General features: G+C 39.9%; 1 protein-coding gene across 1 annotated transcript in view; it reads right to left on the reverse strand.

Moving 5' to 3' along the window:
• Positions 1-17918, reverse strand: part of LOC128143618 (potassium voltage-gated channel subfamily KQT member 1-like) — a 506641-nt gene extending 488723 nt beyond the window's left edge. Inside the window, exon 1 of the mRNA XM_052790981.1 lies at positions 17536-17918. Coding sequence (XP_052646941.1) covers positions 17536-17918 — 383 coding nt within the window. The remainder of the gene's footprint in view (positions 1-17535) is intronic.
• Between the last annotated feature and the right edge of the window lie 366 nt (positions 17919-18284).

Raw genomic sequence — 18284 nt, forward strand, 5'->3', positions numbered from 1 at the left:
CCATACACCAGGACAGTGTCAAATGCATACAGAAGTTGGACCTCTTGTAGCTCAGACCATCCTCCAGTCAATAGTCACAGGAACACAGGAACTTTGCTGGTCCCTAAAATAACCACATAAAACAACTCAAGCATAAATTTACCAAGCACTTCTTGAACCTATTCAGTCTGTTGGTTCTCATCTTTTTTATGAGACTGGTGTTCCACTCCTACCATTGTTACAGATCTTATTTCTAGGCAAAATGCATGTATAGAGGTATGGGATGCTTCCTCTGAGTACAGCCCCTCAATTTCTTCCAGATCCCTGCCATTTCAGTTACCTCCTTTCAAAATCCCTTTATCTTCTTTTACTGCCCTCCCTAGTAATAAACAAAAAGCCAGAGGTAATTCACATTCTAAGTACTGTCTATCAAGGTACCGAGGATGACAGTGCACTTTACACCTTTTCTCCTTTGCCATTCTAAGTTAAGCAAAGAGACGAACTGGATATTCTTACATACCCTGCAGATATTATCACTACATCTTCAACCACATCTCCTATTAGGCCTCAAGAAAAGAAGTTTACAAAAAAAATGAGAAAAAGGTGACGCAAAGTGCCAAGATGTATGTGCATAAGGATGTATAAGGGAGGACAATTGGTGCCATTTATTTACTAATAACTGTCCAAAGGCTATTAATACAACCTGCAAGTTTTGTAACTTCCAGCTAATTGTTGCTTCCCTCCTGTGTTTATGTGTTGAGACTCTCTCTTTTTCCATATCCAAAAGACATATTAAAACCATTCAAAGGACTCTAAATATACTTGATTCATGGCAGTATATATTCTGGCCAGTGAGTGTCACTCCTTCCCAGAGAATAACAAAGGCATCGTTTTGCTAGCACAGGATAGGCTGGATATTCTACAGATAAAGTAGTATGTCCTCATACAAAACGCATTTATTTGAAATATAGAATTGTTGCTGATCACTTTTGGTCATAAAAGAGCAAGACGCTTTTTGCAGGAGGGGAAGGCTTAGCTTCAGAGCACCCGGATATATTCCAGTTTCAATAATGTCCTTTCCCAAATCCAAATCGTAATGTAAAACCCTCCTGGTAATGTCAAGCAGAAAGTTTTTCTCTTTGTACACTACGCTATTAACAACTTCAAGCACTGAAGTGCCCACATCTAGTGACCATGTTTGTCACTTCCGTCAACCGCATGACACAACAGAATGATCCCTACAAAGCATATGAAAGTTAAAGGTATTGGTGAAGACACACTTGAGACTGGCACTCAGGGAAAGGCAGGCAAGGATGGTATCACCTCTAAGCAGTACTAGACTACCATACTGTGTTATTCCAAGACAGCTCAAAGTAGGGATAGATGGGCTTGAGACTCTTGACCTTGATAAAAAAAATGAGAAATTATTACAGCCTGTTTATTGGACCCTAGAAGAGTAACAAGCCTGGCACAGAAACATTAGATAATGTCAGAAAGCCTGATAGTCAGCCTGAATGCCAGAAAGCACAAGGAAACTTCAGCAACTAACATCACGACGGGGAAATGAGTGGTTTCTTTGTCCAAGTGATAAAAAGCCATGCTAAGCAGAGGCAAAAGCAACAGAACCATAAGCATGAGTGCAGCTCACATGAGGCGAGGACAGATTAAGCTGCAGTGAGGACAAAGTCAAAGATAACTGCAGACTAATGAGTGAGTAAGGGCTTTAAGTTCCTCACAATTACCAATAGCAAGAACAGCAACAAAAAAACCCCAAACAGAAAGCAAGCTCAGTTCAAATGCAGTTCAGCTAGTCAACCAGTAAGCCATGAACTGATAGTAAAGATGTTGTTCCAGCAATCTCTAATCACAGCAAAGCTCTAGCACAGAAACAATAGGTTTAGAAAACAAGACTGTACAATAATTTGTATGGAATTGAATGGAGGCACGTGCTGCAGGTATTGGCCTGTTGCACAGCTCAGCAGCAAACTGCAGTGGCAGCATTCGTGCAAGTAGTTTGTCACCGGAGAAAGCTGTGCTTTATAAAAAAAAAAACTTCTCTTCTTATTGAGCCCACCTTGGCTGAAAGATACAGCCATCAAGTGTCCTCAGTTGTAAATCCTAGACCATTCTCAGTCATATTTCTCTTTTATGTGATGGGAAGAGCATATTTATCTTTCAGATAGGCCATTTATGTGGGGAGAAAAAAAAGTGTTAGTAGACATTAAAACTGCTAATAATTACCCAGACAATTGTCAAGGCCCTATGGCCACTGATCTCAGCCTGTCCCAGTCCCCACTCCTAAAAATTAAGATTACAGGATAAATTATTAAATTTAATATTGCCAATAGTAACATATTTTGACATCTTGAAATTTTTATTGAAACTAAAAAATCACAAACATTTAACAACACTTGGAGGGTTCTTTATCTATCTTCTTTTTTTTTTTTTTTTTACTGAGAGAGTTGTCAAACATTGGAATGGGCTGCCCAGGGAAGTGGTTGAGTCACCATCCCTGGAGGTATTCAAAAAGTGAGTGGACAGGGTACTCCAGGGCATGGTTTAGGGGGCATGGTTAATGGTTGGACTTGATGATCTTGAAGGTCTTTTCCAACCGAAATGATTCTATGATTCTATGATTCTATGATTCTTATTTTTGAGGGTTTAGAGTTAAAACGGTGAGAGTTAAATATATATATAATTAAATTTAAATACCTGTACTGTTAATATAATATTGATTCTAGGAATCAGTACACTAAGAAAGACGTAAAACAGATTCAGATTTTTATCTTGAATATCAAGATAAAATAAAGGTAAGAATCCCAAAATAGAACCATTGAAAGTGTTATTAGTTGTAAACAATTTGGATGATGAACACAAATGCACTTAAATAAACCAAAATAAAGTTAAGCTTCTTTACTAGCAAGGGTAAAGGCATATTGAGAAGCAGAAGGCATTTATTGCTTTCTGTATCCAAAGGTCAATTTTCGTGCTCATGAGAGCTCATAGTCAAATTAAAGGCTGTGTATTTTTACATACCATAAAAGACAAAAGTAAGAAATACCTGTTGACTTCCTGATGTGTTAAAAAAAAATTAAAAATTAAAATGCCTTTTGCCTGGATGTCGCAATGACTATTTCAGAAGGTGTAAAACATGCTGATTCCATGACAGCAGAATTTGCTCCTGACTTCAGCTCTGCTCTATAACCTCCCGCTTGAAAATTTAACCTTAAAAATAATACACTACCTGTTGCCATGGTCCGTCTGAACCTATAGAGAACCCAAGACAATGGAAAGGATGTGTCAGGGCTCTGAGGGTACCAACAGGCTCTAATTGCCCTGAGATCCATGATCCATGAAGCTCAACCCAGTACTTTAGGTCTTCCCGCTAATGCCTCATCACCCACTTTCCACCAGCAACCCACTCCTGGCCTGCAGACATGGTACAAGGGCAGCAAGAATACCATGAGAAGCAGATTTTGATTACTAGATTACTTTGTGGAAAGCTTCAGTACCTCATCAACTGGCAGGGCTACGGACCAGATTAACGTTCCTGGGAACTGGTGGACTACATGCACAAAGCTAAAACAAGAGTTTTACAAGTCCCCCTCCAAAACCAGACCTTTGCAAAGTGCAGGGACACACCTTGACAAGAAGAGGTTGGGGCTCTGAGTGCATCGACAGGCTGTATTTGCTCTGGTCAGGCTTTTGGTACACTCAGCGCCCTGGCAACATGTGTGATTACTTCCCAAATTCACCTCAGGCCATGTCTACACAAATGTTACTGGAGCTGAAACAGATACACCTGAGCTAGCTTTGCACTGGCTAGCCTGGGAATTGCTGATGGCAGAGTGTCTCAGCACAGGTTAGCTGCCTAAAATGCTAGGTGTGCTTTCTGGTCTGCTGTGGTAGCAGTACCTGATCTAGCCAGTTTAAGGTGAGTGCATGTATGCTGCCATGTCCTGGAGCAACACGTCCTCAGGGAGCAGCTCAGGAAACCTGCAGTCCAATAGCTGTGCAATCTTGTCAGATGTTCAACAAAGCAGCATTTCTGCTCTCAGCTTTCTCTTTACACCTAGCATCTTCCTCCACATCTCCTGCTGCTACCTGCCTGCAGCTGCATCCTCCTCTCTACCTTCCCTATCACCACCTGACCAGCACATTTCTTGCACTCTCTATTCCCTGTGCTGTCCCACAGAACCACACAGAGGAGCCAGACCTACACGCCAGGTTGCAGGGAAAGCTGGCAGAACAGAGCAACAGTGAAGGCTAAGGGAGCCCACAAGACCATGTATTGATGCAGAGTACTTTTCATACATTTCATTCTTTCCATGAATAACATGAAGAAAAAAAAATTGGTCAGCAGGCCTATACAACATTAGTTATTACACAGAAGATCCAGAACACAGAAACAAATATTTTTTCTAGTGTGTATAACCTCAGTAAAAAGCTCTGTCTTTCCAGTACTATCAGTCAGCTGAGAGCAGTGAACAAACCAAGTCTCTCAGGTCTACTGCTCGGGCATGCACTTAACATGATAATTTTCTGCCGGCTTCCTCCAGGCTCTGTGACAGTCTTATACCATCCAGTTTTGAGTCCCAGAAGACAGGTTCCTCTGAGTGCAGGAGGTGCCTTGAACCAAGGCCTTCCCAATACCAACAGCTCCTTTTTGATGACAAATCCCCCAAATGCTTCTCCCACTAGCGACGCTTCACATTTCAAACACATCTGTTCTTCCTTTTTCCAAGTAATCCGAAACAGAGGACCTAGATCTGGGATGCTCTAATCATCTTGCTGTACAGCCTGTGGGCTGCTGCAGTCTGTCATCTCCACGAGGACAGAAAAGCCTGCTGAAGTGAGTGGGAATGGCAAGTACCTAGTTACTACTCCTCACAACCAACGTGAAAGTAGATCTTCCCATTCTTTACTTGAAGTGGTTAGAAATTGAACTTGAAAGAGATAAGGGATAGTTTCTGGTACTATCAGCCAGAGTCAGATAGACTAAGCAAAAGTAACAGAAGCAAAAGATGAGACCCTTGAGGTGCCATTCAGGTCCCATGATTTATATAGCAGCCCCAGAGACAGGTTTTAGCCATTGCTGGCGATGCCCCTGCCATAGCAGTGGAGCTGCTTAGAGTACGTTACAGAAAAACGTGTAAAAGTATTAAAGTAAAAGTAAAAGTATTATTTTGTCTCAGATGGCAAAAGTAACAGGAGCATTTTAAGGCAGATACAAAAACATACACAAAACCCCAAATGGTACTATTCCAGGCAGTGATCTTACAGTATATAATTTCCCTTTCACTTAGGTAGCAGTTCATGGACACAACCTCAGTGTGAAGAAGCTGGGACTGCTCTCCCCTCTCACTGGATATGTGTGTCCTGGAGAGGGAGGCAGGAAAGGGCTGGAGCTGAGACCCTTGAGGTGCCATTCAGGACCCATGATTTATATAGCAGCCCCAGAGACAGGTTTTAGCCATTGCTGGCAATGCCCCTGCCATAGCAGTGGAGCTGCTTATACTCTCAGTGCACACCACAGGCTGTTGGAAGGAGACACGGGGCTGAGCTGGGTGAGTAAGTGGTATCTGTGTTATTACAAAAGTGCTGGAGACAGGTAGCGGAAACAAAGGCTAAGTCCTCCCTGCCCCCAAGTAAATGCACTCCCATAGAAACACACAATCCTTTTGCATCTTTAATGCAGTGGAACAGCATTTCCTTCTCTGATATCTTTAAACCAGCAGTCAGCGCTTATTGCCTTCATATTTTTTTAAGGTTACTATCTCTGTCATTGAGCCATGCATGAGAATGCAGGTTAGTTTTGACAAGTCTAACCTTAAAGATAAATGGCTGGCTTAATTGCCAACTGATCTGCAGAATCCAACAAGCTACAGCTCTGTTGCCTCTTAGGCAATCAGGAAACTTCCTTGTGGATTGCTCCTAACAGCTTCTGGGATGCTAAACATAGCTCTAACCAATGACCTTTTTAAACACACTGGAGAAAAAAAAAGCCCTTGGGTAAGTGCCCAATTCCCTATAAAGAGCAGAACAATAGTTGAAAATGTGGTACTACACACAAACCCTTAGCAAGACTCACCACTAAATACCACTGGTTTGTCTTTACGTGTCACTTCATGTTTTGGTTTGAGAAACAAGCTATTCCTCAAAATGCAATGGCAAAGTCTACCAGTGTTAACCTGTCAACAAGTAACGACCAGATCCTGGGTCTCACTAAATATTTCTGATTAGATTTCTGGGATACTTATAGGTAGGGTAAGTGGATGGCTGTGAGTTTAAAATTGTTGGCTTGGGGTGAAAGTATTTAAAGCTTGTCATGTGGCAATTTCCCTTTCCCCACCAGCTGCCAGTTTGGCTTTCTCATGTTCCCTGTTATCCATACTCTCTCCAGCAAAGGGCAGTTCTCTGTGCTGCAAGGGGGTGAAAACAGGTTGTGATTGTTTACTTGCTTGGAGGTAGTTATTTACATCAACAGAGAACACTCTCACTTGTTGGCGACTGTTCGGTTCCTAAAGGGAATGAGCTGATAAGGAGGAGACATAAATTATTACCAACTAGGAGAGTTGGTCTACTCTTTCCTATCCTAAAAGAACTGAGGTGCTGCTTTCTGGTTTTTTGCAGTCCTCTTTGAGTCTTTCTGTGATTCCCGAGGATGTCAAGCCATAGTTTGAGCTATTACTTCAGCAAATACTGTTTTCCCTTTCTATCATATAGCTGCTAAAAAGAGAGAAGTATTTCCTCTCTAAAATACCAGGCTTTCTTTTCCTTCAGTTTTTTACTTTTCTGAAGACAGAAACTTACCCCCAATCACCTATTTGCAGACTTTTCCTCGCTCTCTCTTTAAAAAAGAAAAAAAGAAAAAAAAAAGGTTTACTTGTCAAAGGAAAGAAAGAGGATTATCTGAGAATTTCTCATTTGGTTTTGGATTCTCACTTAACGCAGTTCACACCAACAGAAGGTGGAAGTGCCATGCTTTCCCAAGAGAGGTCTTGCTAACGTACACTAAATTTTAGCATTTCTTGATTTCTCCTAAATTCCTTAAGCCTCACGCATACAAAAAATGCAACTGATTTTTCATCAATGTTTTTAAAACATCATCCTTAAATCTGTTTCATGCATTAACAAATTTAAATAGGCAGTACTGGTGAATTGGACAGTTGATCAGCCAGGGTTAAAGGTTACAGATGAATGCCTCTCTGTGTCCTGATCTTTCTAAACATTGCTTCATTTTGGAGAATGAACTGTGCAACCTTAAACATGTTTCTGTTGTTCTTGTAGCCAGGGACAAATTCTGTTTAATAGATTAATTGGCCGTGAGCATGGTCTACTGAAGCCTACAAACACTCAAAACTAGTAGGTTAACTACAACACTGAGAACAAAATGACATCAAGTACCTTATCAAAGGTGAACTCTTTCAAGGTCGTGCTATAACAATCTCATTTTCCATGGAAGACAGGCCTAATGAAAGCTCTTAAAGGAGAAGTATTAATCATTCCTCCTTTTAAGTTTTGCATCAAATAATGCCATTTCTAGCAAAGACTATCTGTGCGTGTGGGGGGTTTTTGTTTATCTACTGCAGATAAGTGTACTTGAAGTGTTGATATACGAGATGCTTGTGGGAATGTTATCTCTTGAACAACAAAAAAGGGATGGGTGAGGAGAGGACAAACTTTTAAACTGGTAGACAGAGATAGACTCCTTGGCAACCAAAACTAAAATAGTAGCTTTGTGGCCTTTTGGGCTTGCCAAACTTAATTGACTCTGCAAAGTTGTGTTTAGAGAAGAAAACATTTTTAGAAAAATGTGAGCTCTATAGTGAAAGAAAATCGACAAAAATTATTCTAGAAAAGCTATTGAAACCTATGCTCTGTAGTATTTAGATGCCTCGATCATGGGTCACTGATGTTTTTAACACAACCAGACATGTCTTGCCCCTGCTGTGCTCCTTCCTCAAAACTGAGCTGCTGTGACTTACTTCACTATATGAAAGCCCTTCAGCTACATAATCTCAAATGGCTTATATATGTGTCCAGTTTAAATTATATCCAAAACCTATTTTTTTAATTTCTTAGATAATTTTTTTTATCCTATCTACTGTTTGCTCCAGCAAGATGTGAAGCCAAAATGTTCTGTTCTACTAACACACTAGGACAGAAGAAATCCAGTTGCTTCAGCTGCAGTTAAATTACAAGAAAAAGAGACTGGATTGAGGCTAGTACACCCAAGTAAATCTATGTCAAACTACATCTGTTGGAGCTTCAGCTTTTTTCTTGATGATAGACTACAGAGTTGTCTAGTGGAGACCGATAGCTTTAAGACAGACTGTTGTTATGGAGAATAAATGAGTTTAGCCAATAGAAAGTTCTTTGAGGGTCTCCGGAGGCATGGGCTGCTTTTTATTTTAAGTGGTTATTTTGTGGCAAGAAAATTAAGGAGACCATTTCCATTTTTTCATGCTAAAAAGGTGCAAGATATTCTCATTCATGAGCATGTGCATGAAGGACTTCACTTTCTTCTAAATGGGACTATACTGTCGAATAACCATGTGCTTCTAGAAAACATTCCTGCTAGTCTGAATAAAACCTCATTCCTGGTGCTTACATATTTTTGTTATCCAAAGGAGGTTCTGACTAAGTCATAAAGGGAAAGTTGTCCATGTGCCTTTGTAGGCAAGCTTTGATGTCCCTCAGTTCTCTCATAGATCTATTTCCAGGCTCCTGAGGCTTGATGTTTTGTCGAAAGGTCTTGCGCTTATACATATGTGATCATACACAAATTAGACTTGGTTGGAAATTTTGGTAAAGGAACAATTTTTTTGCTGAAAATACCAATATGTTAAAATTAGAAAGTAGTCTGGGAATGTGTTGGATTCAGCAGAACTGGAGAAGGAGACCAGACAGGTTTTAATGGAAGCTTGCCTAGCTTTGGACTCTACTAACAGGCAGCCTGCCTGGCAGGGAGTTTGGGCATATGTGACTTTGTTTTGCCTCAGAATAAAATATTTGCAGGGATTTGAAGCCCTCAACCGAAGGAAAATTCCACCTATAACGTGGGTATACTGAGGATATCTGTTTTCAGTTTTTTTCTTCAGCTCATTCTAGCTTGCATCCAGAAATGCCTGATAGCCCCATTGCATGTAACATGAAGTTATCCAGCTAGCTCCAATCAGAAGTAACTAGCTAGTATTTCTATAACACCTGGAAAATTTAAAAAGTAATTTACAAATACACGCTACTATTCTGTATTTTTCTTGAGACGTTTCACCTGCATATGTATAAATTATCACAAACCAGTTTGAATCAATAGCTAATACCAATGCTGTTCAGATCACAGCGTGAGCCACACATCATACAAAAAGATCTCCCACTTCAAACCAACTTTCCAAATCAACTGCCCAAAGATATGTTATTTTTAAAACATCCACAGCTCCTATTAGTAATGAGCACTTCACATTTTCAAAACATTTAACAGCCTAATATACTTGCTGCTCTTTAAAGAGCACTAGGATTTGGATTTTGCCTTTTCTCTGAGTTTAGCTGGCTGTAGTCCAGAACTGACAAATTACATTCATGCATCCATTACAATCACCAGAAGCACTGATCTTACAGAAACCTTTTTTTCAGTGCCCTCCCATTCCTAGGATTTAAGGTCCCCGATTCAATTGAGTGCCTGTATCTTCCACTAACATCTGTGCTGCTATGTTGGTCTTTTTTGCTCTTATCTCCATATGTCTTGTTATCAGAATGTCTAGTAGATGTCCTCTCTTTCCCTGGGCACAGGAATCCAGCTTCCATTTTGATTCTATGTCACTAAGACTTTCTAGAAGAAACCTAATCCGTTCTTTAAACATTGACAGAAACAGTTCATCATCATGACTTCATGATCAGTGTTCATGATTCTGATGATATATTTATCATCGACCTTGACCGTGAGATGAAGAAATCAGTAGGTTTCAGCAGGTGATCTATGACACATGTCCACAGGGACAGGAAATCACTACCGCTATTTACAAGATAACACCAACCTCTTTGCAGTACTCACATTAATTAATGTTTCTTAGGTTCAGTATCAAAAAAGGGAAAGAATAAATGCATATAATGATGCTGTGAAAATACATCCAGTCATAAGTTAATGCCAGCTTGATTATCATGAAGACATCTGAAACACTTTTCTTCTTGAATTTGATACCACGTGGAGTCCACAAGTTAGTGAGCAATTGTAACGTTAACATTAAGGAATATCTTTCTATTTTGCTGGTTTCTGTAAGAACAGAGGCTTTTTCCACAAAAGCATAACCAAATTCCAGCAATAGCACCATATCAATCCCACACTACAGTATTTGTTTTCACTATAGAAACAAATGGTTTCACTATAGAAACAACATTAGCCTGTGGGGACATTAATGCATATTCATTGCACAGTCTATTACAAAATTGAGCTTTTAGAATAAGATGGATTGAATTTCTTACATAAATGATGGAAAAAGTCATCAATAATTTCAAAAAATGAAAATAAAACTTACGTAGCCTATGGCTTTGTGCCCTGTGGTTAGGTTATTCTGTGCCTAAAGCAAAGTACGCTCAAATCAAAGTTCTTCCTTAGGAACTTTTGTAACATCTCTCTCATGAAAAGACTCTTCGGTGCCAAACAATCTAATCGAGCTCAAAGTGAAGTGTTTTCATCTTTGGGGTTATTAATTTATCTCTCCTCTATCCAAATGCTTATTTTAACAAAATGTGAAGAAACTTAATATCTCTGAAATGTCTCATCCTCTGTCAATATTAGCTGAAACTTGCCAACTGGCTCAAAAGTTTTTGGTAAGGCACTTTCAGACAGACGCGCTCAGACAGTGTGGTTGCATAAACCTCATTTCCTTAGGAAAAGAGGCTAAAAATTAGTAACTGTCCCCATATATTTTTAGAACAGCCAAATCTTGGAACTTTACAGAATCCTAAAGACAATTCTGTTTAATATAAGTGCACCTCCATTAGCAACTTAAGCCATTCCACCATATCATCTAGTTGAACATGCAACCCTAAGCAGTAAGAGGAACGTTCCACTTCAATAAAATTAATAGTTATTGAGTTTCTTCCCTTTAATATTGCTCATCTTTTGGTACTTGAAGTTTATCATCATAGACAAGACAGCAGCTTAGTACCTCTCTGTAGCTAGTATATAGATGAAAAGTAGCTACTGTACTTCTAAATTGGAAAACTTGTCAGTTCAATTTCTGTGTAAAATGTCCAAATAAGTAACTGTTATGCTGGCAAGAAACACCCTGAACATAATAATAATCATCATCATCATCATCCTAACTTACTTACCCTTATGAAAGCACATCATGTCCAGACCTAAGCTGTGACATCAAGGTCAAAACCAGAATCTCTAAAGCAGTCATATGCTTATAATTACTCTGAACTTCAGTTGTTGCTCATGTTGGTCATATTACAATCACAGCACTGGAAAAAGCAAAATATCTGCTTGCATTCTAGAGATAATTGTGGAAAGGACAGAAATTGGAATTTGACAGCCCCTTTGAGATAAACAGGTATAAATAATGGGCTATAGACTCCATTTACAGATAAAAACAGAAGCAAGAGAACACTATGCTAACTTACTTGCTACATTTATTTAGTTTCATTAACTAAGAGCTGCTACACTCAAAGAACCAAAAGAGATGCAAGAAAGTGCCCCAGTCATTAAAAGGAACCACTAGACCCTTACATTTTTGTCTTTTAATGTTCTTTACATCAGCAGCAGTTGTATGCCAAATAAAAATGGAGTATCAACCAGAATGGTGGCTCTTAACTTCTTCAATTGCATTAACAGAACACGACTACAGCATTTTTTACATGAAGTTGAGGGAAGTAAAAAAAAATTGAGAAAGCAAAGTTTGAAGAGAAACAGTAATAAGAGAAAATTGCAATTTTTAATTTCTCCCAATAATCTGAACTCTCTTTCTGTATTACTGATGGTGACACAGACTTTGGTACACAGAATCTTTTCTAAAGGAAAAAGCCCTCAGCTGGCTAGCTCCCATTTTACAAACATGTCCTTGATCTTCTGTACTTTACGTCCCAAAGTTTTAAGTTAGCGACATTATTGATATTGTTCATATTTTTGTAAGGATCATGCACTTTTTATTTACTCAACAGTAATTCCTTAGATGAGTTCTTTTCAACAAGCTGCCAGGAACACGTATGTGTGTGTGCATGCGTGCCCCTCTGTGAAGAAGCTGTGGAAGTCCGTCACAAGGAGGAGAGGGATAACAAAGTAAACTTAGGGCATATTTTCATATGAAACTGAGCAGACACCGCCATTGTCTGGTAGCAAAAAGGAGAGCTCTCCCTCATCCCATTCCAGTCCTGGCCAACTGGTTAGTACTGGTTCCAGCACCATCAGACCATTTGCTGATATGCTGTAACTCCTTAAGGTATCAAGATCTACTCATTTTCTTGCTGGGCTAGATTTCTGCCATTACAGTGAGTTGATTTAGCTTAGGAGGGCTACAGTGAGTGCCAGAAGCAGCACACATTATGCAGGAGATGTGTGGCCAGGAGAGAAGAAGGGAAGGTGAGAGAGGGAACCTTACCCTTTTGGTATTGGTAAACAATTATGCCAGCTCTTGTGAAACCATACTCTAGGGAGGACATTCTCCTTAGCTTTCCCATGCAGTCAACAGAGATAGACAGCATCCCCTAGGAACGATTCAGAGCAATAGCCATTATTCTCTCTGAGTCACCATTTGGAGGAGTTGTTTCCCCATAAATCATAACGGAGCCTGGAGAGCAGACTTTGTTGCTAGGCAAACTCTGCATCTGTGAAATGTTTTGCAGTCAAACCAGGTGGTCTGCAGTACTTGCCAGATGATTTGCAGTGTTAGTTTGCAATTATTCTGTACAATTTTATATGAAATTTAACAGGTGATTATGATCCACTAGGTGCACTAAGAGAACAATTGTGGAGAGTACTTCAAGATGCTGAATGTGTATTACTAACCTGACAGAAAACCATCCACTTTTTCCTGCTGGGCTAGGTTTCTGCTGGCATAAGAAGTTGAACTGGCTATCCAAGGATATCCAAGGACAACTAGAGCTGGCAGGAGCAACCCGAATGGCTAAGGTGGAAGAGGAGAGCAGAACTGGAGGTGGTTTGTTAGCAATGGGCTATTAGATCAGCTCACCCCATCCCATGGGAAGTTATGGGATATAAAGACTGGTCTAACTTTTAAATGAGAGCAAGGTCTAACACTGATTTCACAAGTGGCCAAACCAGCACAAAGTAAACTGGAACAGCTGCAAGTTCTCACTTAAAATTTCACAGTGTTACACGACAAGAAAGTGGCAGGCCTGAGAACACAATCTATGAGTCCCTCTCATGGGCCTCCCTCTTGCCTTAGACTTGCCTCCCTTTTCAACCAGCCTGTGGTTTCTCTACTGACTGCCAGCAAGCCTTCCAGCTGTGCTAACTCCAGCAGTGATGCTGACATCCGTTCGCTAAGAACTGGACTGAGACCAACAGCTCCTTTTGTATCTCCCCACAGTCATTACTTCTTCTTCTTCTTCACTATTGACTTGGAAGAGATTCAAACCAGTTGCCTATGGGTGAAAGGTTCCTTCTCCCGTCATGAATTCCACGCTCCCTCTTTCCCCTAGCTTCCAGCTGTCATCTCCTGCCCCTTCTTCCTCCCAGTGGCTCTCAGAGCTTCTTGACCATTTTCAGCTGTCCCACAGTTCCAGCCTATATCCAGCCTTCTGGACTCCAAAAGCTGCTAATCCTTTTTTCTTTGTCCTTCCTGCTTAAGTCTGCTTCTCTTTGTTCTTGAGCTAGCCTGCTCTTGTATTTCTTTTCCTCCAGTTTCAGCATCACTGGCACCAGTCCCAATTTCTGTGACAATCCAATCTAGCCTTCTGTCTCTCGGTCCCAGGTTCTCCTCTGTTCCTGTTTCACCAGACTCAGTGTAGCCATTTGTTCTGCTTCCTAACTTGTTAGTCCAAGTGCTACCCACCCAGGTTCCCTCTAAGTTTCTGGCTTTTAACTGAAGAATTCAGCTACCCAGCCAACAGCAGTTGAAAAGACCAAAATCAGAAGTCACTGGAAGTTCCAGAGAAATGGAGAAGGTGATAGGACAAGGCGGTTGGACTGCAGTGAGTAAAAACAACAGGGCATATCTGAGGGGAAAAGGTACTATGGATCCACCTTGCTTGCTGAGATATAAGACCAGTTAGCCTCACTGCAAACCTGTGCAAACTCCATTGTTTTTTTCCCAGAACCTGAGCTGGTGCAGCTGTGCAGCACAGGGCTGCACTGTGATGTAGACATAGCCTTGGGCTGACACAGGGTGGCCTCTATCACTCACAGGACAAAATAACATATGACAGCAAGCAGTCACCTTTTTTCCCTGAACACAAGTGAAACCACACTTTTCTATTACCGGCCACCACTGCAGCGTGTGAGCACATGTGGGTGTACATATAGCGATCCTCTTCTTTCAATAGGCTTGAGTCACACATTCCCCACTTACATTCTAGCACTTTGAGCACCTACACCGGATTCTGGTTTTGGTTTATGATCATTGCTACCTAGTGTCAACAATCTTATTATCAGGAAAACTGTCTGACTTCACCCTTCATCACTCAGTTCACGTGTGTGAACACAATATTTTAGCCAAATGAACACAATATTCTAGACTACAATTGAGCCATTTCAGTTGTAATTAAATGTAGGTATGTTTCAGAAACATAAACTCATTGCATAAATAAGTCTCCACTTAGAATTAAACGATTTAAATGTGTGCATTTGCCAACTTCATTACCACACATAACTCACCACCAATACGTATTGTACTTTTCATTCAAAAGATGAAATATGAGAGTTATACCCTAATATCTTGACATTTGGGTGTGATTTAAGCAAGTGCATAGCTGAGTTTAGAAATCAAATTCAAGTGCACACCCTTCTTTTTCTGGACTGAGGACCATATGGCAAACAGCTGGACTCTAATGTATATTGATATCCAATACCTTGAGGTTCTTACATAGCCACAAGAATTGGCTGGTTAGGATCCATGTATTGCTATTGCATGCCACAGCTGTTTTCAAGCCCTCACCTCTTTCTAACCTGTCAGTGAGATCCTCCACTCTGTTCCTGGCGATTGCAGGAGTTAAGTATTTCACAGTAATTCCAGTGAAGCTGAAAATTACCTAAGTGAGAAGGTTTTCAGGACTGGGAGAGGGAATTCTCAAGCAAACCCACTCACCCCTCCAAACGTTTTGTTTTGAAACCATAATTTTAATCTAGAATATACTCCACTAAAATAACACAAATGCCAGATTTAACTAGATAAAAATAGTTCCCTTTTCTAACACACATTATAAAGTTCCTGAAGAAGCATGAGTTTACTCCCTTAAAAGAAACTTGAAGTAGCAGGCACACTACAAATGTTATAGGAGATGAGATTATCTTGGTAATTTCAGAATGCAAGAGGAAGGTCACCTCCTAGAGCACTTGCTGTTCCCTCGCCTTGCCTGTTTCTGGAAAGTTAGGTTCCTTCTAGCAGAACTGGCTCCAGATCAGAACAGACTCCAATCCCTCTTGGACAGAAACTTCCCGCAAGTTTGTACATGAGTTATGTGGTCTTTGTGGCATATGAAGGACAAAAGGACAATGAGGGGACACTGCACATCCAGCTCCTCCAGGCTACACAAATATCAGCTACAAACTTGGCAGACTGGATTTGTTATGAAAACAGTCATCATCATCATCATCAGATCAACTCTACATAAATTACCTCAAAACCACAGATATAACATGGGAAACTTTTTAAAAAATAAATTACAGGTTGTTCTCATTATAAAATTAATTGTATTTTAGATTAGCACTTTATTGCTTTAACAATGTTTAACTTTATGATATTTAATGTTGTAGAGTATGTTCTTTCCAAAATAGAAACTTGTTATATAAATGAACGCACCATGTAGTTATTGGGATAATTATTAGGACAAATATACTTAAGAAAAAATGCTGGCCAAAAACTATGTTTAAAAAGATTCCTTTCAAGCAATCTCAAAGAAAAAGCTTTTAAAAGAGGTCAATTTACATAACTTTCATTTAAGTTAGGAACCCTTGTACTGTTAAAAAAGACTAAGAGTTTTCTGTTAGTAATACCAATATTTTCTCCAATTTTCTAGTGGGGGGGTGGGGGGCTGTATAGATTGTTATTTTTTTATTTTATTTTAATGTCTACTGCAGGATAGAAATACATATTAAAGGTCAACCTTAGTCTGAGATAAAAGCAACACAGATGATGAAACAAATGCATTTTAGCAAGATTAATAAGTCCTAACCTCAAATAGTCTTAAATCATGACTATTCACATACTTAAATCTACACAAATTACATCTCTTCAAGCCTTAGGAATTATTATATACTATAAGCATAGTCCTTGAAAGAGTTCCTATCCTTTTACTTGGCAAAATTCCATGAATCCAAAAATCCTTTTAAAAAAATCCATATATGATTTTGACGGGTGGAAGGAAGCAAGTATTAGTAAGACCATCTACTTTATGCGAGATAGAAGCATTATGGTTCATTCTTATAATTACCATACATTTCTCTGGGCAGTTCCTGACCGCAGTAACTGATAATGGTTTTTCCAAAATGCAGTCAGGCCATAGAAAAGTTCATCTAAGACAAACAGAATAATTTCAACAATCTGCATTTCTTTAGGACCTATGCTAATTTTATAATAAAAGCAAGGACTTTTGGCTCAATTTGCATTCACTATAGCCAGTAAAACTTCCTCTTGCCTCAGTGGAGTGCAATTGGACCCTTTCTACAGCTAAGATGACAAATTATCATTCTGCTAAGCAGCATTCAAAACAGTAATTGAGGTCCTGCTAAACTTGACAGATACCATAAGCAGCTCAAAGAAAACAGCTGTATTAATATATTAACCACTGTTTTACAGGGGTAAATGGAAGCCTCAATTTCTTCCTTGCTTGTACTACATACATGATATAATGAAAAACTTTTTGCTAAATTTGTACTCATTATGTGTTCATGACTGTAAATTAATTCCAAATAGTAACACTATGGTTATATGTTTGTCCAACAAATTACTTGTTTTGGCACTTCAGCATGAGCAAAATGGACTTATGAAAATGTGACGTATCTGATCACAGCTGAACCTTCCACATCTCATGCTAAAAACAGCAGTCTCTGAAGCTAGAACAACGTAAAGCAGCTAAAGCAGCAACAAAAACTTCCATGAGCATATAGGACTTCCCCTCAGAAATACCAAATATAGAGTGTACATCTTTGAAGACAAATATCATGTGAAGAATAAAAAGCCCTCCTCTGGAAATGTTAAAGGATATAACAGCTGATCCTTCGAGAAACTGGCTTTTCCGTTGCTTTTAGTAGGATTACTCATGCAACAGGTTTTCAGCTCGGGAGCACAAGTACTACAATTTCTGGCTGATTAAGTGGACAGTGTCAGATTTTTCTTACACCAAAGATTATGTGAAAATGTAGGTACTTACACAGTAAAATGATAGATAAAACACTTCCATCCACTGGGCCTCTCCAGGAAGTTGTAGACGTCTCCCTGCGTACTAGTTTTAGTTAAATAACGGCTATGGAAACACTTTGTTGTACAGGCCCTGCGGACTTCACTTTCTGTCAAGGCTGCAGCCTTTGTGCCTTCCTCAGGGCTGCGGGGAATCCTGGATCCATTATTCACCGAGGTTTCTGGATCTGGTGCCACGGCAGAATACTGCCTATTGCTTAAGTTCCCCCTGACTTCCAGCAACACTGCAGATTTCCTATTTCCATTCAGACTGCTAAGCTGGGAAGTGGAGCCCTGAACCTGTCCACAGCGGTTATACATGGGGTGCCCAACAGTTTCTCTGCTATCACAGGACATTCTGTAGCAACGCACAGGTATGACTAACCCTGATCAATATTTAAAATCGTGAAGAAGGTATTGTATGTCCTCCCCGCCCAGGGTGTTCTCCAGCAGCTGATAAGATGACTTTCTGCTGTTATCACGGAGCTTCTCCGTGACACGAGTGTGAGCTGTCAGGCTGTCACCTGCTGTCACTCACAGCCTCTGAAATTAAATCAGAAAAATGTATTAGACAATGACACATACTAGACAGCACAAGTAACAGGAGGCTGGGAAAGGAAAGAGTTTAAGACTTCTGGAGGAAGACAGAATATTAAGTTTTAAAGTTACATTTGCTAAGAAGGAAGCTTAAAACTATTTAAATAGTGCAACACCAGTACAGCA

Source organism: Harpia harpyja, chromosome 6, assembly GCF_026419915.1.
Source record: "Harpia harpyja isolate bHarHar1 chromosome 6, bHarHar1 primary haplotype, whole genome shotgun sequence".
Classification (NCBI taxonomy): Eukaryota; Metazoa; Chordata; class Aves; order Accipitriformes; family Accipitridae; genus Harpia; species Harpia harpyja.